At 46.6% G+C, this 19,556-nt stretch overlaps 1 protein-coding gene across 1 annotated transcript in view; it reads left to right on the top strand.

The window, feature by feature from the left end:
• DNAAF8 (dynein axonemal assembly factor 8) overlaps positions 1-19,556 on the top strand; it is an 882,921-nt gene that overhangs the window by 421,513 nt on the left and 441,852 nt on the right. Inside the window, exon 14 of the mRNA XM_069210337.1 lies at positions 18,160-18,304. Coding sequence (XP_069066438.1) covers positions 18,160-18,304 — 145 coding nt within the window. The remainder of the gene's footprint in view (positions 1-18,159; positions 18,305-19,556) is intronic.

The raw sequence follows: 19,556 nt of genomic DNA on the forward strand, positions 1-19,556 counted from the left end.
CTCCGGTTCAAAATCTTTCTTTCTTCTCTTTTTTGACGGTATTGTATCTCGATCGTGCATTCCTATCTTAAACGGTCATCTCGAATCGTTGGACCGGACACCGACCATGCACCCTCCTTGGTGTCTTCGCCTGTCTTGAGCCTACCTTACCATGTGGCACCGACCGTCATGCTGAGCTGATGGAACGAACACCTTGTTTTTCTTTCCTCGGTGCCACGCTAAATTCCCCACACACATCTGGTGTGTAACTTGTGCCTCTTCCCCGATCACCAGGAAGCTACCTGTGATGCCTGTAGATCTTTCTGGTCACAGAAGAAGTTCTGGACCGAAAGGCGCTGATGCGCCTTTTGGTCCAGAACTGGCAGACAAGACTCTGGATGGCAGACAAGACTCCGGATGACTCCGTACATCTTTGGGGAGGAACACTCCCAGGAGGAATTTCAACAACAGGAGGAGGCCCTCTTGATCCAGAACTTCGACATGCAGTTGGACATCAAAAGCCACGAGGTGACATCTGTGCAACCCGTGAGTCCCGTGGCATCTCCTATCTATGCCAGGACAGTGAAAAAGCCCCTGTCAGAGGTCACCGGACCGCCACTGCCACCAAGCCATGGCTGGATCCTTAAATCCATACTTAAATCCATACGGATGCCTTGCCCTCCGGCTCTACTCCAAAAACAGCCAAGACAAAGACATTGTCTTTGGCTTCGACTTTGACCACCGGCACCTCGGTCCAAGACCTCGCTTCCATCTCATCTGAACTTTGGCTCCAAGCCGACCGGCTACCGCCTCCACCTCGGAGGTGACGAAATTTCACCTACTCAAGATTTCAGTGCCGAAATCTACAGATCTGAAAACCTCGGAGCAGAAAGACTCCAGCCAGTCTTCGGCTGTGCCTTCTCCCATGGAACCCATTCTGGAGACTATGGACACTCGTCAGCGCCTCCTTCATAGTCATGAGGATACAGGACACATTATTGCTTCTCCCCCCTGTACTGAAGAGCACCGCCTCATGAGTCTCTTCCTCCACTGAAAAGCAGTGACTACCTCCGTCTCCCCCACTCACACCACACCTCTCAGGGGACGGCATCAACATTTTTATTCAGAGTCGTTCAACATGACTACGGACCAATGAGTCTTTGCCATTATCCAACATGGTTATTGTCTGGAGCTCATTACCACTCCTCCAAACATTCCCCTTCACACTCACAGGCTATCCCACTAGCACCTCACCCTTCTCGAACAAGAGGTTCAATCCCTTCTTCTCAAAGGGGCCATCAAGCCTGTTCCCTTACAACACCAGGGATCAGGGGTATACTCCCTATAAGTCCTCATTCCCCAAAAATATGGCTCTCTTAGGCCTGTTCTGGACCTCAGACCATTAAACTACTATATTCTCTCAGAACACTATCACATGGTTACTCTTCAAGACGTTATTCCACTTCTTCAACAAGACAACTTTATGACAGCTCTAGATCTAAAAGACACCTGCTTTAATATTCCCATCCACACCGCACACTGAAAATACCTAAGATTTGTTGTTGCAGGCAAACATAACCGGTTCAGAGCCCTGCCCTTCAGAGTCACAACTGCTCCCAGAGTCTTCACAGAGTGCTTAGTAGTAGTTACCGCCCATCCCAGAAGACAGAACATACATGTGTTCCCTTAACTAGATGACTGGCTCATCAAAGCCAGTACTCTACAATAGTGCCAATATCACACTCTGTTGACAGTGGACCCTCTTCATTCTCTGGGCTTCACAATCAATTTCTCCAAATTCTACCTCTAACCTTTCAGATACAGCCCTATCTAGGAGCTTTTTTCAATGCAGACCTGGTGCTAGCATGCCCCAACCTGGCCTGCGTTCAGAGTTTTCAGTCTCTTCTCCCACAACTTCAGGAGAATCGCACACACACAGTCAGGACTATTATGCACCTGTTAGCGATGATGGCATTCTTCATTGCCATTGTTCCCCATGCCAGACTCCACATACTTGTCCCCTACAGCATTGTCTGTCTCGTCAGTGGTCTCTGTCATAGGGTCACCTGGAAGATCTAGGGTTGTTAGACTGCCATACTCACCGCTCTCTGCAATGGTGGAACACCACTAAGCTGTTGAAAGGGCTACCTTTTCTGGATCCTGTGCCTCAGGTCATTCTGACCACAGAAGCATCACTGATGGATTGGGGCGCTCACCTTCAAGACCTCACAGTACAGGGTCTCTGGGATCCAGTCACCAATCCCCACCTATCAGTTACCTCAAGCTTCAGACAGTGTTTCGAGCCCTAAAAGCATTTCTTCATCCCCTGTCCCACAAGGTTGTCTTTGTCTGCAAGGACAACATGATAGCCATGTATTATCTACAGAAACGGGGTGGGGGGGACACGGTCATCCCAATTGTCACTACCCTGTCACACAATATGGAAGTGGGCTCTCCACCACCATATTCACCTGGTAGCAGAGTATCTCCCAGGGATGGACAATGACTTTGCAGACCTGCTCAGAAGGATGCAGCAGCAAGTACACAAATGGAAACTCCACCCACAAGTCCTTCAACCATACTTCACAAAGTGGGAACTCCTCAGATAGACCTTTTTGCCACCACAGAAAACACAAAATGCCCAAGCTTCTCCTCCAGGTATCCACACCCTCTATCCAAGGGCAACTCTCTGTGGATGAACTAGTCAGGGATATTTGCTAACGCTTTTCCACCTCTCCCTCTCATTCCATTTCAGGCTCGGAGGAACAGGCAAACATCTCTCACCATGATCCTTCTAGCTCCCAGTTGGGCGTGTCAGCCATGGTTCACTAAAAGTCCAGGACAAATCAGACATCCAGACCACCAGGTCACTCAACTTTGCCATATGCCTCCTGAAGTCATAGAGTTTGGTTACTTAGGATTGCATGGATATTCTCAGGGTACCCCCAGACCCACTACTAGAGCATGTTATGTGTCAAAATGGAAGTGCTTTGTATGCTACTGCCAACCCAAACATATTGACCCCAAAAAAGCTACTGTTCAAGACATTGGCTCTAATTACAACCCTGGCGGTCGGTGATAAAGCAGCGGTAATACCGCCAACAAGCCAGCGGTAATAAAAATGGAATTATGACCACGGTGGAAACCGCCCACACAGACAGCCACCTTAACACACCGATCGCCACGGCGGTAGCAACAAGCACCACAGCGGTAACCGCCAACAGCCAGGCGGAAGACAATGTACCGCCCACTGTATTACAAGAGGCCTATCAGCCACCTTTTCCGGGGCGGTACCAGCGACATCAAAAGCACAGCAGAAACAGATCTCAGAAGTCAAAGGACTCACCTCTGGAGACTCGGGGAAGAACCACGCCGCCAGGGAGCCTGAACTGCAGGTATTCCCCATGCTGGTCTACCTCCTCCTACACCAGGAATACCAGCGCCAGCGACGATGACCACAGTGAGTACTACCGCCTAGCACACAGGGGAGAGGGGAGGAAAAAGAGAGTGACACACGCAACACCCCCACCGCCACCCCCACCCCCAACCACATACACACAAACAGATGCAACAACATTACACATCCACCCCGTACCCCTCAGGAATAATGCAAGGACAAAAGGAAGGGATTGAAGTGAGTGTAATAAGATACACAATACTAGAAATATGTCCTCATAGTTACATATATATACAAATGGAGGGACACTGCCCAGTCCATAATGTCCGTGGGCCACAGGGCCACATCACATAGGCCAAGGCCCCACCTTACTCCTGCATCAACATGGAGAGGACACTGCTGGGGCATCAGGTTGAAAATACACAGGCACCTCAGGGGGACGGGGAATTGGGGGGCACCCCAGCCGGAAGATGGTACAACACCACTGGTCCTGGAGGGGGCAACATGCCCTGTGCTCGGTCCTGGGGAGTGCAAAGCCACAGTCTCTCTAGTGGGTGGTTTGCCCACTGCTTGGTCCTGGGGAGTGCAAAGCCCCAGTCTCTCAAGTGGGTGGTTTGCCTGCTGCTTGGTCCTAGAGAGTGCAAAGCCACAGTCTCTCTAGTGGGTGGTTTGCCCACTGCTTGGTCCTGGGGAGTGCAAAGCCCCAGTCTCTCAAGCGGGTGGTTTGCCCACTGCTTGGTCCTGGGGAGTGAAAAGCCACAGTCTCTCTAGTGGGTGGTTTGCCCACTTCTTGGTCCTGGGGAGTGCAAAGCCACAGTCTCTCTAGTGGGTGGTTTGCCCACTGCTTGGTCCTGGGGAGTGCAAAGCCACAGTCTCTCTAGTGTGTGGTTTGCCCACTGCTTGGTCCTGGGGAGTGCAAAGCCACAGTCTCTCAAGTGTGTGGTTTGCTCACTGCTTGGTCCTGGGGGGTGCAAGGCCACAGTGTCTCTAGTGGGTGGTTTGCCCACTGGTTCTGGAGGGGGCTTTGTGCCCAGTGTGCTTCATCCTGACAAGTAAGGGGTGAGTGGAAGCCTTCTTCCACTGGTTCTGGAGGGGGCTTTGTGCCCAGTGTGCTTCATCCAGGCAAGGAGGGGGTGAGTTGATGCCTTCTCCACTGGTTCTGGAGGGGGCTTTGTACACAGTGTGCTTCATCCTGGCAAGGAGGGGGTGAGTGGATGCCTTCTTCTACTGGTTCTGGAGGGGGCTTTGTGCCCAGCGTGCTTCATTCTGGCAAGGAGGGGGTGAGTGGATGGCTTCTTCCACTGGTTCTGGAGGGGGCTTTGTGCCCTGTGATGCAGATATTAGTGAGTGCACGTTCACAGTCACTCACCTGGGTGTCAGACACACACGATTTGCAGTGGTCAGGATGCATGGCGGCAGGACTACACACTGCCCGCCGGCGGCGACGGCTGCACAGTGGTGGCAGTGCCGGTGCTGGTGTTGGTGCTGCCAGTGGGGGGGACAGCTGCCCACTGGGGCTGCTGCTGCTGGCAGTGGTGCTGGTGGCAGTGCAGGCAGTGGTGGGGGGAGGCTTCAGCCCTTCCCCTGCAGCAACGGATGGCTGAAGCACCATGGTTGGTGTTAGGGGCTCTGATTCAGTCCGGGTTCGACAGGCACCCCTTCCTCATTGGGAGGCCTTCCCCAGCTGGGCCTCTACCGTCTTCTGTGCCCAGCGTCTCAAGTCCTCCCACCGTTCGCGACAGTGGGTGCTCTGCCTTCCGTAGAACCCCAGGGTCCGCACATCCTTGGCGATGGCACGCCATACACCCTTTTTCTGATGGGCGCTGACCTGCAGAGGAAATACACATAGAAAAAGCGCATCAGTCATACCGTCCGGCCTGTTACACTAATGGCCCACCATATCCCTCCCATCCCCTTGCTCACATACATTGCCCACCATACATGCAGCACGCTGCCCAGGACCCCTCAACCACCCCCCCTTACACGATGCCCTCACAAACAGCACTCCATGCATCCATGCCCCTTCCATCTTGCTCACAGTGTACTCACCTGTTGGTCTGGAGGCCCATGCAGCATTCGGTATTCGGGTAGGACCCCATCCACCAGTCTCCCCAACTCCACAGTGGAGAAGGGAGGGGCCCTTTCCCTAGTCACACGAGCCATGGTCGGTTCCAGACACAGGTGACAGCAGCACATGCAGTGTAGGTCCTTTCCTGTTGAAGGTCAGGAGCAAGTGAGTGAACAGATAGAAAATGGCGGTTGCGTCCGCGCCGGTGCGTACCGTCACCGCCGGCGTACATCACCATTGGCTACTGTAACCCATAGGGCCCAATGACAACTAATGAGGAGTTGCACGGTGGTACTCCACCGCCTCCCACAACGTCAGCGACATTACCTCATTTCCACATGTCTATCCACACAGGACAGGCGGGCGCCATTTCAGGGGGGGGGGTAGGCCATGGCACCTAACTGCATCACAGCACAAATAGGCACATACAACAACAAACTGTTTCTGTCACAAAATGCAATGCACTGTACATTATGGAAATGTTGAATACTGACCAGATGCCCATTGTTTTGCCCCCTAGATTTTAACCGCTGCGGATAAATAGGAGATGGAGACATCCGCCTGTGTACAGACCCCTGGTGGACTTGGCAACAATGGAGGACAGGCGCATTATCCTCACCTACAGACTTGACAGGGCCACAATCACGGAGCTGTGTGCCCAATTGGACCCAGACCTGATTTCTGCTATCCATCACCCCACTGGCATCTCCCCTCTTGTACAAGTCCTATCTGTGCTCCATTTCTTGGCAACTGGCTCCTTCCAAGTGACAGTGGGCTTGGCAGCAGGAATGTCTCAGCCAATGTTCTCAATAGTGCTGACCACAGTGTTGTCAGCCCTGATGAAACACATGCACAGCTACGTTGTTTTCCCCCAGGTGGAGGATTTGGCCACCGTGAAAGCTGATTTCTGTGCAATGGGACATATCCCCAACATCATTGGGGCAATAGATGGTACACATATTGCATTTGTCGTCCCCCCCCCCCCCCCTCCCCCCGGAGAAATGAACAGGTGTTCAGAAATCGTAAGAGCTTTCACTCCATGAATGTGCAGATAGGGTGCCTGGCGGACCAGCACATCTCCCATGTCAATGCAAAGTATCCTGGGTGTGCGCATGATGCCTTTATCCTGAGGAATAGCAGCATCCCATATGTGATGGCTTAACTCCAGAGGCACAGGGTGTGGCTGATAGGTGAGCCCATGGTCCCCACACAGTATATGTTGGTGTTTGGGTATGGAGTTGGCCCTAAGGGTTAGTGTTTGGCTAACAGGTATCCCTCGGTATTTGAGGTGACTCTGCTTACCCCAACCTCTCATGGCTACTGACCCCAGTGAGGAATGCCAGGACAAGGGCAGAGGAACGTTACAATGAGGCACATGGGCGAACAAGAAGAATTATAGAGCGAACCTTCGGCCTCCTGAAGGCCAGGTTTCTGTGCCTCCATCTAACAGGTGGTTCCCTGTGCTACTCACCCAAGAAGGTGTGCCAGATCATCGTTCATCGTAGGATGTTGCATGTTGCACAACCTTGCCTTACGTCACCAGGTGCCTTTTTTTGCAGGAGGATGAGGCTGGAGATGGGCATGTGGCAGCGGTGGAGCCTGTGGACAGTGACGAAGAGGAGGCAGAGGATGAGGATGTGGACAATAGAACATCAATCATACGCCAGTACTTCCAGTGACACACAGGTAAGACACTGTAACTTCACTTTCCATTGTAGTTTTGTATTGTACATTTTCACTGGCAGGCTGATATTCCCACTACTATGGCCACTTACTATACCAGTTGACATGTCTTTTTACAGATATTGTGCCCCACTCTGCCTCCTGGTGTATTGACTGCAGCAAAATACAGGTCATACCTATGTATACATTACTGTCTAGTTGAATTGCAATGTCTACAGATTGTTAAACGAATACATAGTTCAATCACTTGACAGACTCAATACTTGTATTATTTACAAGGATGTTTATTTATGTGCTAATAAGTGGATGGGGTATTGCTATAGGCTGGGGTGGTGGTGGAGGACAGTCCAGGTTAGAGTCCGGTGTGTTTGTATCATAGGTGCATTGTCTTAAGAGGCATAGGAAGTGGAGCAATGGCAGTTAAAGGTGGATAGGGTGGCAGAGTGGGACACAAGAGTGACAATCAGGAGAGTTTTATTTCCTGGCGGGGTCTTGGCAATGTTCTCTGGCTTCTGTCTGGATCTCAAGGACCGTTTGCGGGGTGGTTCTCCTTATGCAGGGGGTGGGGTGCTAGAGGCCTGTTGTTCCTGTGGCGGGCCTCCTGTCCACTAGCATCAGCGGAGGTGGAGGGCTGTTCATCGGTGTGGCTAGTGTCAGGGGCCCGTTGGTGTGCCACTGCCTCCCTCATGGTGTTGGCCATGTCTGCCAGCACCCCTGCAATGGAAACCAGGGTGGTGTGGATGTCCCTCAGGTCCTCCCTGATCACCAGGTACTGTCCCTCCTGCAGCCGCTGGGTCTTCTGCAACTTGGCCAGTATCTGGCCCATCGTCTCCTGGGAATGGTGGTATGCTCCCAGGATGTTGGTGAATGCCTCATAGAGAGTTGGTTCCCTGGGCCTGCCCTTCCCCTGTCACACAGCAATCCTCCCAGCTTCCCTGTTGTCCTGTGCCTCTGTCCCATGAACCGTCTGCCCACTGCCACTGACCCCAGGTCCCTGATCGTCCTGTGTTTGTGGGTTGTCCTAGGGTCCCTGTAGTGGTGGACACACTGCTGATTGACGTGTCCTGGGGACAGAGGTAAGGGCCCGCTGGGTGGGTGCTGTGCTGGTGTTTCCTGAGGGGGAAGGCTCTGTGGTGGTATGGGACTGTGTCTGGGTAACCTACTGTCCGGAGGTCACTGATGGGCCAGGTTGGTCATCCAGATACAGGTCTGCAGAGCTGCTGTCATCTCTGTGGGCCTCTTCTGTGGGGGGACTGGATGTTGCAGGCACCTCCTCTCCGGTGATGTTGTGTGGGGGACCTCTGGGGATGTAAATGCAGTGTTATTGTTTCTGCGTGTGCCATCTTGTGCATGGGTGTGTTGCCCTGGCAGCTTAGGCTTGTGTGAGTGGTGATTTGGTTGGCTAGGTGATTGACTCAAGTGTGCATGCTTTGGTGATGGGTGTCCATGCAGGTATGTGATGGGTGTCCATGCATTGGTGTTGCATGCAGGGCTTGGGCATGGTGGGTTGTGATGGTGGGGTGTATGTGAAGTGGTGGAGTGATGGGAGTGAGGGTAGGGGTGGGGGTATGTGATGGCATGCAGCTAGGGGGGTGATAGTAATAAGAGAGTTGACTTACCAGAGTCCAGTCCTCCTGCTACTCCTGCCAGGCCCTCAGGATTCAGTATTGCCAAGACTTGCTCCTTCCATGTTGTTAGTTGTGGGGGAGGAGGTGGGGGTCCACCGCCAGACCTCTGTACTGCTATCTGGTGTCTTGTAACCACAGAATGTACCTTCCCCCGTAGGTCGTTCCACCCCTTCCTTTTTTTTCAATTCTGTTTATTGAATATTGAACAACAAGCATAAAACATTAAGCATAAAACATGAAGTATTAAACATTAAACATTCCGGGGTATCACATATATACTCGGTCACGGAGATATCTGAACTGTGAGTTTAGAGATATATAGTGCATATATTAAATAATATCACATAACATCCTTACATTTGTGTATGGATTGTGTTCCTGGGATGAAGTCCAGTTTTTTATACTCGTTAAATGATAGGAAGTGAATATCCCTAACGCATATATCCACTGTGTATCACCGGGTATGCGGGGAAAGAACTTTCAGTGATTCTAAGTTATCTACCTTTTATACAATTTAAGGAGGGTTTGTGTCATCTTTAGCTTCCATAGCTACAATGAAGGCATTCCATATTTCAGAGTTCCACCTCTCCCTGATGTCATCCCTTGTTCTGGGGTGCTGTCCCACGGCGTTGACCCTGTCCACGATTCTCCACCATAGCTCCATCTTCCTAGCGATGGATGTCTGCTGCACTTGTGATCCGAATAGCTGTGGCTCTACCCGGATGATTTCCTCCACCATGACCCTTAGCTCCTCCTCTGAGAACCTGGGGTGTCTTTGTGGTGCTATGGGTGTAGTGTGAGTGGTGTGTGTGAGGGTGTGTGGGGTGATGTGTCGAGGTGTGTGCTGTGAGGTGCGTGGATGGTGTATGGGTGATGGTGTTATGTGGCTCTGGTTGTGTGGGTGCTCTTGCTGTACCTCTCTCTCTAGTGGCAATTTCTTTTAGTCGTAAAGGGTTGTTGGTAATGTATGTGTGTGTTTTATAGTGGTGTAGGTGGTGTGTGGGTGTGGTGTGTGTGTATAGGTGTCAGGTGTGTGCAAGACAAAAAAGCAACCAGGGCACTGCAAAATAATCAGTCCAAGATGTGTAAAGTTGCAGGAACTATTTTAATCCTTTGTAGTAGGAAATCGAATAAGTACTCAAAGGTTGTTCAAATCCACATGTTAGAACAGGCACATGGGAGTTACAGAAACAGCCACAGAAACAGCCAACACGTGTTTCGTCCTCACTGACTTTTTCAAGGCTGGAAACAAACAAAGGGGAACTCTTACAAACAAGATCACTACCATACGGTAGGTACAATAAACAGTGATTTATCAGATTAAAGTTAAATTTCCCGGAAGGAAATTTTGCATGTAATGCAAAGCCCTTCGGCGTGCATAGAAAGTCGAGATAGAGATACTCCCATTATTAAAACGTTGAGCACAAAGACATGCCACTCTATATATGATCAGTGGATATATGAAGGAGGTGAGAAATAAATATTTAATAATAGTGAGTAGAAAATGGAAAGCCACCACATGAGAATTAGGTGTAGTGAGGGGTGTATTTACTAGACACAAGAAGTGAAAAATGTTAGTCCTGCGCACATGCTAAATACACGAGTGGGAAAGACGGTGCCCGTGGATACGTTGAATTTACCTCAGATACTACAATTGAAGAATGCACATTTCTAAAGTCCTTCTGTTGAACCTTAAATAGTGGTTCTGTTCCTATGGGAGAGGCCCAAAGAAAAAAGAACTGTAGTAATGAAAAGCTAATTCAAAAAAGTGAAACAGCGAGCAAGAAAAGGGGAGGAGGAGGGCATCTATAAACCTACCAAAATTAAGGGTAATCCGTCAACGTCTAGGTCGTCCCTTGTAATGTAGGGAAGGTAATCTTCCAAATCAGAAGGAATGTAACGTGGAGTATATCCGTGGTATAGGATAATTTAAACACAAAAGAGGCCTAAGTAGACCCAGCCTGTGGATTATATAAGAGAAAAAAAGAAAGAAAAACCCTATGATAAGCGAACAATTAATTAAAAAAAGGACCAAACATTAGTTCAAAAATGAGGTGATTGGTGAAAAACTACATTCTATACGGGATAAGTGAACCCTATACTGGCTGCAGTTAACATTCTTTAAACAGAGATGGGCTAGTGCGCCAAAAAAGTGACCTGCCACGCGAGACACAAATGCACAGTGTATATCTTATATAAAAACATCGAAGGCGCGAGTAAACAAGCCCTGTAGGCGGTGTCACAAAATAATAACAGGAAACCCAATACGTTGCAAATAATGTTTAGATAGACTTGAGCGTATGCCTGACGGTGTGCCAATCAAATAGCCCGGGTCTAACTCCGAATGCGTAAGACAAACTAAGAAAAAATATAGAGTAGAGAAACCCTCCCCGTTAGAGTCCCCCGTTAGAGTCCCCCGTTATCGCAGAAAAAGACTACTACTGTATGTTAACTAAAGGGGAGCGGCATTTCGCATTCCCCCTTACCTGTACCGCCCGAGAATCCGAGGGTCAGGGAAAAAAAGCCGGCGTGTGTGGTTAGACACAGCGCATGATAACGCTGCTGTGTCAGGTGTGTGTAGTTTGACTTGTCCAATGTGGTGTTTTGTATGTGTGTGTGTGTATTTTGAGCGCAGCGGTATGTATCGCCAATGGTTTACCGCGGTTGAATGTCCGCCGCAGTGATTTGTGGGTCATAATGCTGTGGGCATAGTTCTGTTGGCTTAACGGTGTGGGTTTTGCTACTGCCATTTTATCACTGATCTTTGGGCTGGCGGACTTGTGTGTATCCGATAGTGACTGATTGCTTTGTGTGTGTCATAATATGGGTAGCGGTAAACCGCCGCGTGACGTTATGTTGGCGGCAGTCAGCATGGCGGTAAGCGGGATTTACTGCCAATGTCATAATGAGGGCCATTGTCTGTTATTTGCTCCATTTACACAAACAAATTTAGCTTACACTTCCATTCTCCTACATCTCTCAGTCATAGCTGTATGTCTACAGAACAAACAACATAGTTCCTTGTTCCGAATCCCAGTCATTAAAGCTTTCATGGAAGTCCTTCAAAGGGTTATTCCACCAAGGGTGCCTCCTTCACCACCCAGGAACCTCAATGTTGTGCTTACCAGGCTCATGGGCCCTCCTTTTGAGCCACTTCATTCATGTCCTCTTCAATATCTTTCTTGGAAGATGACTTTCTTAGTTGCCATCACATCACTCAGGCATTTCAGTGAGCTCCGGCCCCTAACCTTGGAAGAACCTTTCTACCAAATTCATAGAGATAAGGTGGTCCTTTGCCCAAACTCCAAGTTCTTTCCTAAAGTGGTTTCACAGTTCCATATAAACCAATCCATTGAGCTACCAGTCTTCTTTCCACAGCCTGACTCTGTTGTGGAAACAGCTCTCCACACTCTAGATGTTAAAAGAGCACTCATGTTTTACATTGACAAAACCCAAGCGTTTAGGAAAACTAAACAGCTTTTTGTAGCCTTTTCACTACCTCATAAGAGCAGTCTAGTATCCAAAAACGGCACAGCTAGATGGATAGTTAAGTGTATACAGAATTGCTATGCTAAAGCAAAGATGCAGTTATTGGTTACTCCTAGAGCACATTCTACTAGGGAAAATGGGGCCACTATGACTTTCCTTGGGAACATCCCTATTGCTGACATTTGTAAGTCAGCTCCATAGTTTACACCACATACATTCACAAAACATTACTGTGTGGATGTACTAGCACGACAGCACGACAAAGTAGGTTAAGCTGTGCTATGAATACTTATGGAGGGACTACTTTTATATGTATGCAGAGCATGTGTATTGAATCCTAGTTTGTTTTAATGGGATACAGGAGTTAGCTTAGCCTTTGGCTTGCAGACTTGTGCCCTCGTCACCTAGTGACTTTTACCTTACTTAGCTTGCTTGCTCTGTTTTAGCGCATTTATTTAACTAAATCTTTTAAGATGGCTTCCTTGTTTTTAGGTAGGCCCATGTTTTAGTTTTGTGTTATCAGTGCCACCGCGCTAAGGCATCAATATCAAGCAACAAAGATAAACAAACTGTAGGTGTTCACATTAGGTACTTTCCCTCTACACTCTTTCAAGGGAATTGTTTATAAGAATTACTGTTCCAAGTATTGTTATCTATTGTTTGTGGACAGACCTATGTCAGGGGTCCAAGCAGATCTGTTTAAATACTCCTCACTTAAACAGGAAGTCAGAGGGATTCCGACCAGATGCCATCCCTGCTATAGATGCTGCAAGTCGCCTTGACGCTGACCCAGTCTTCGTATCCCTACAAAGTCCGAGCTAGAAACCTCATTCCAAGGTAACGAGGGTTGGGGGCTCTTCTAATGGACAAGGCATTGGCAGATTAGGTTTAACATACCTAGCTCTCTTTTAGGTTAGAGGTTAGGCTCATTATGCTAGGGTGTTAGGACATATCTCATACTTTATGTCATTACATGTTATTGCAAGATGGTGGGGGTCTTTGTATTAATGACTCTTGTTTTTACCATTCTGTTTCTTGCACTGTTCCTTATCCTAATCATTGCAGCCCATGCAACTTATTGCAGATTGCAGTTTTGTTAAATAAAACCTATTGAAACTTTACTGCATCTTCTTCATTGCCTGTGTTTGATTGAGACATGGTTTTTATGTGAGAAAAGGGTAATCTCCGTTTAACCACGACACTCCCTGAGTTGTCACATTCTTGGAAATCTCTTTTCCAAGGAGTTGATGCCCATGCGCACTATTGCCAACAGGAGGTGTCACTCAATCCCATGACTCGAAACACTTCTTTGAAGAAAAACAACTTGCACCACTCCGGACCCAATACTAAATGCCATGAGTATGCTGAGCATGTGAATCTACAACACTACATCCCACGAACAGATGTTTACTGGGTAAGTAACATTTTCCTTTCTTCTGATCCAAATGTGTTTTTTCGCAACATAAATGACTGCTAAGTCTGCTTTAGCACATTTCCTCAGCATCAGATGTACCTTAGATTCACTTGCTTGTATTATTCTCGTTGATGGGCCTGGGAAACGTTTCCTCATATGTTAAACAGAGGTGGTAATAAACATGTGTTTATCACTGCACTATGTGCATTCTATCCTTATATTTATATGACCCAATCTAGAGCCAGTGAGGAGAAGAGGTCCTTAGCTTCACTTCCCCTTTTGATTTTCATACAACAGAATTGCTACTGAACATAAAATGAAAGGGGAGTACTCTAGAATGCTGCAAATGCTATTTTCACTGTCCTCCAAGATCAGGTAGGATGTTTTTCTGACCTCTTCTTTTTTCCACACCCAGTTGCAGGGGTTAGGAGTGCTTCTGTCTGTGCACTGGGAGGTTTGGGCCCATTACCCATCATGCTTCTGACTGGCTTGTCTATTACCCAATCACAGAGATTTCTTTTAAAAGCAAAAATGTATCTTGTCAAGCTCTAGCAAACCTTTGGGACACAGAAACATGTTGTTCCTAATTGACATATTCAGGACATTTGCTGCCTTATTCCTTTCGATGTCCCAGTAAAGTGCAGCATGTAGAAGATTTTCTGACTAAAATTCTTAAAGCCAGGAAAAGGAGGCTGAATATTACTCTTTTTAAGTTAAATCTCCTGGATGACATTGTCTAGAATGCTGCTCTGTCCACTAGTGCCAAGAGCACCAAGAAAACGAAATATGACTTGGTTGAGCTGTCTGAAGAGAAAAGGTCAAAGGTTCTACGAGTGAAAGTCTTTCCATGACCAAATTCGAAATCCGCAAAGCCACCATTAAAATACAGAGGCAAAAAGAACAGATGATGGACGGAATCCTGAACAATATAAACATTCACCCCCAGTCACAGAGATCTGGGTTTAATCCATTGTTTTTTTGCCCACCACGCCACCCCAGTTTGGACCCAGCCATATGCAAATCATTCTTGACCCTGCTCTGCACGGAAACAGTCCAGCGCAAACTGCCAGGCCAGGTCCTTCCTGGGACTGGTTTCGGGGTATCACCCCTCATCAGTCATACTATCTTGAATCCAGTGGTACAGTGAGCATGGGACCCACGTCTGGGCATACCCTTCCCACTTAGGGCATCAAAGGCAAAAACAACAGATGATGGATAGAATGCTGAACAATGCAACATTCACCGCCAGTCACAAAGATCTGGGTTTAATCCATAGTTTTTTTGCCCACCAAGGTACCCGAGTTGGGACCCAGGCATATGCAAATCAGTTTTGACCATGCTTCCCATGGAAACAGTCAACCCCGAACTGCCAGGCCAGGTTAAGTGGGAAGGGTATGCCCAGACGAGGATTCCTTGCTCACTGCGGATATCATCTTCTCACATATACTATCTTTTTCTGCAAGTATCTATTCCCATCAACCACTATGTTGTTGATGAAGGCATGCTGGATCTCCACCAACCAACAAGGTTTGAAAGCGAATGAATGGAGATTCAGAAGTTCATTCCACCCAGTTTTTGAGCCAGGTCCTTGATATTCTGTTGTCCAGGAAGTCATGGTCCAGGACGTTGGTAGAGGTGCTTCTTGATGTAGAAATATTCATCAGGTTCTTAATGCAGAAATCAATTTGGACAACATAGCTCATACCCCTCTTTTCAAACTTTTCTGCAATATCAAACTCTAAGCAGGGGTAAAATAAATACCAGACCAACTCAAAAATGAAGTTGCTCCCACAAAAAAAGCACAAGACCTGTTGAGATACACCTCACTCCTTCTTTGTGTATGCCCCCATCCTAGCCATGCTGCTGGGAGGCAGAATACAACATAATCTGCCCTCACGTCAGGGAATAACACCAGACATATTGGCACAGCCTAATATCCAATATGGTTGTTTTTTGGATTGTATAATATTACCACCCAAGCATATTCTGGCACTCCAAGAAGGGGATATCAATATGTCATTGAAAATAGTGATAGGATAGGTACCAAAACTACATCAAATTGAGGAATTCTATTTCAGTGTTTTCCACAAACAGAAGAAATATGGGGGCTGGTTCCCATACCTAAATCTGGCAAGGTTCTAAATGATGACCCTCAAAATAATCTTCCAGCATTTGACCATTTTGTTGGCACCTTCAATTTCTGACCTTCTGCCACATCTACAGCTTCAAAGTTCCGCTCTTTGGTCAGAATCTTGCATATTTACAAAATGCATCAGTCCAGAAGCTGCAAATCATTATCTGTTAGAGATTCATATTTATGGGTATGTGCATGATGGGTCACTGGGAGTATCATCTATGCCAGGCTGCAACAGGATAATCTCCACCACATTGGAAGTCATGCAGTGCCTAGGTCTATCCGTGAACATAAACAATTACATTTCTGGATCAGACATCTCAACATGAGAGTGTCTCCATCAAAGCAGTTGTGAAATAACTCCCCCCCCAACCCACATGGCAAAGTCCTTGCAACCACAAGCTTACTGCAAAGCTGTCAGGTACACCTTCTTAGGTGCATCATCTTGCAGTCATCTAATCCTTCTGTGCCTTTTGCATCTATCTATTCTCCAAGAAGAACCTGACTCCGAATGGTGTCAAGTTTCCAAAGAATTGGGCAACCTCATACAGATTGCAACCTGGTCATTTAAATGCAATATGTTGGTGGAAAGTCAGACATCAAACATTGAAAGGACAACTATTACATCAGCAAGAAGCAAATACAATCAGACTGTTGATGCCTCCCTGAAGAGGTAGTTTGCTCACCTTCAAGACCATTTGGCAACCGTTCACTGGTCACTGAGAGTAAGATGAAAATGTCCTGGGACACAAAGCAGCGCATCTAGAGCTAACAGTCTTTCTTCACAGTCAGGATACTTACAGACAACATTAACTCAATATTTTAAGTACTCAAACAAGGAGTCACAAAATCCACCTTTTTGTGAACTGAGGGCAATCTCTTCTGGCACTCCAAAACTATGTTTCAGTTTGAATTAACCTCATAACTTATATCGGAAGCAACTTTGTGGATGTACCCATGTCAGTAACTAACTAGCACTGTTGGGGTGCTCTGGATTTTGATTTGTTAGTCACGCCTCAGAATGCCCTCGCAAATACATTAAGGTGGTGATGTCCTTGTACTTAAGGGGAGTGTTTTTCAATATCCTGTCAGCGGATGTTTACATTGGCTTTCCCTCCCCTTCAGTCCCCCTAATTCATTGCCTTCTCTGTACGAAAGAAACAAAACCATACACAATCATTCTTGTGGTGCAGGTGTGGTCCAGGCAACATTAGCTAACAAATCTGTGAAAAATTGTGGTGAACACGCCAATCTCGTTCAGAGTAAATCCAAGGCCCTTTATCAGAGCTAAATGGATGGATATAACTTCATTTGACAGCAGGGCATCTGGGAATCTAGTGTTTGGTTCTTTTGACATACCTAAGAACTATAGGCATATTTTCAGGGTAGCTAGAGCGAAATCCATGTCAAAGACATATGCTTTTAAGTGGAAGTGGTCCTGTATCATTTCATTTGTACATTACAAGATGCCGCAATCCATAATCCATCAAAATGCCCAAGATTATTTTATATGTCTTTTCCTTAGGCATACATTAGGATGATTACCCTATCTGAGAATTCAATTAACAGTAGTTTCCCATTGTAGGAGAACACTGAGCAAAGTATCAATCTTCTCACAAAATTCATATAAGCATAATTCATTTAAGCACTAAGAATTTATTATAATTAATGATAAGCTTGCACTTTTGTGACAGTGAAATATGGTTGTATTTTTATTGATGAGATCTCCATTTGAAACTTCAAATGTCTTTTTTACCATTTGTTTAATGAAAAACAGTATTTCACTAGCAATAACATCTACAACCTCCATCAGTGAGCTTCAAGTATGTACAATCAGGCAATTATATTTCGCAATTACTAAAGAAAAACTTGCCTTGGAAACAAATCCAAATTTCATACCTAATGTATACAGCTTTCTATTTGTAATTCTAGCATGTGAACCTATGGAAGATATAGTACTGGAGAACAAAATGTTACTTACATATAACTGCAGACATTAGCCTGGCTTATTTGATAGATTCAGAAGTGACACACCATCTTCCTCTTTTAATGAGGCTAAGGCTAATTTCTTTCTTTCATTCTTACAGTGAAACTCTTGAGTGGTAGAAGCTACTAGGAGGAGTAGCGCTCAGAGCCTCTCCACATCATTGGCTTTCGTTGTGGTAATATAATGAGTTTGATAGGCTGCAATCATTAGCACTGTTGTTTAACACTTACTTATGTGGATTCCCCGTGTGACAACAGGGAAGAATTTAAGCATGTGCATTTATAAAAGATACCAATGTAGGAGAACTGTAGTTACCAGCAAAAATGTTTTTCTACTCTGAAGCACTTTGCTCTTTATGTTTGATTTCTGCTTTACCACAGGTTGCCCTGGCACTGCTGTTTGACACCCTACTCAGCGACCCAATGGCATTCCATCACATGTTACAACTGATTCTGAGCACTGGCCTTGATGTCTGTGGCCTTCGCTTGCTGTACCCTCAGCCAAGTGTTTTGCTGTTAAGCACAGGTAAGATCTGCTAGAGTCACCACAGAGCCATCCTGTCCTGTTCACAGGGGCAAGTAAAGCACTGATACATTCATATCTGACATAGCTGCGTTGCACTTAAGCACAGGTAACATGTTAATGCTTGTTTGATACAACTAGCCTGCACTTCCTCAAGCACGGATAGGAGCCCAATACAGCCCACATGACGCAGAATTTGCTTCTCTTAGAGGTAAGGATCGAATGCAGCCATAACGGAACCCATGTGTGCTGCTTCCAGACACAGGCAGGACTCATTACAAGCTATTTTCTGTGTTGACAGATTGATGCATAGTTTTAAATGCTACTGGATTTGTCATTGCTTCCATGGACTGAATATCTTCAGGTATTACTAAATTTTAATTCATGGCTTCACTGAAGAGCAAGAATGTATTATAGTCGGTTTGAAACCTTGTAGATACCTAGGGTCTCATGCATAAAGGTGTTTTCCAGTGGCAAAGCTTGTGATTTACAAAAACACTGGGTTTGCAATTGCAAAATGCCGTTTTTAAAATCAAAGCTGTTTTAAAAATTGGGAAATTATTTCCAAATATCAAAAGGCATTTTGCAATCCATTAAGAATTGCGAGTAGGAAGGACATAAAAGAGGTTCTGCATTGTGGGATCCTAACCAATGGTCATAACCGTAAAATATTCCCATCCATTGGTGGAAAACCTGGAACACTTTCACCTTTAAATATTTGTAGTCCGTCTGTAGAAGGAGGTAAACACATTAATTTCCATAGACTGGTTATACCTAGATGATGAGCAAGAGAGGATAGCTTTTGCTACATTTTTGTGCTTTAATACTTCTTCTTTGGGAATCGAATTGGCAGAATGGGGGAGGGGACAGGGGGCAGGCAGTGGTCCTCTGCTCCCTTATTATGTTCCTCAATGGAAAATATTTAAACCCACCCGTCCACAAGCACACGTTATCAGTTACACATGCATTCCTACATATACACATCGGAGCTAAGCATGCAGTGAAACGTTAGCCTTAAGGCAGCACCAGTGGGTGGTTTAAGGAAGAAGTACAACAGCAGGGATAGGAGCTAAAAGCTTTGAAGCGGGAGCTAGAAGATTCCACTACCTCCTCTCATTGCTTACCCCTGTCAAGAGTCAACCAATGAGACAGGGTACTTTCCTAACACATCACAGGGTGGGGTGACTTGCTGAGTCGACCACACTCTGAAGAGTTGGAAAAGGCTGGTAGGAGGCTTCACTAGTGGACAGTCCTA

The sequence above is a fragment of the Pleurodeles waltl genome, chromosome 10 (assembly GCF_031143425.1).
Source record: "Pleurodeles waltl isolate 20211129_DDA chromosome 10, aPleWal1.hap1.20221129, whole genome shotgun sequence".
Classification (NCBI taxonomy): Eukaryota; Metazoa; Chordata; class Amphibia; order Caudata; family Salamandridae; genus Pleurodeles; species Pleurodeles waltl.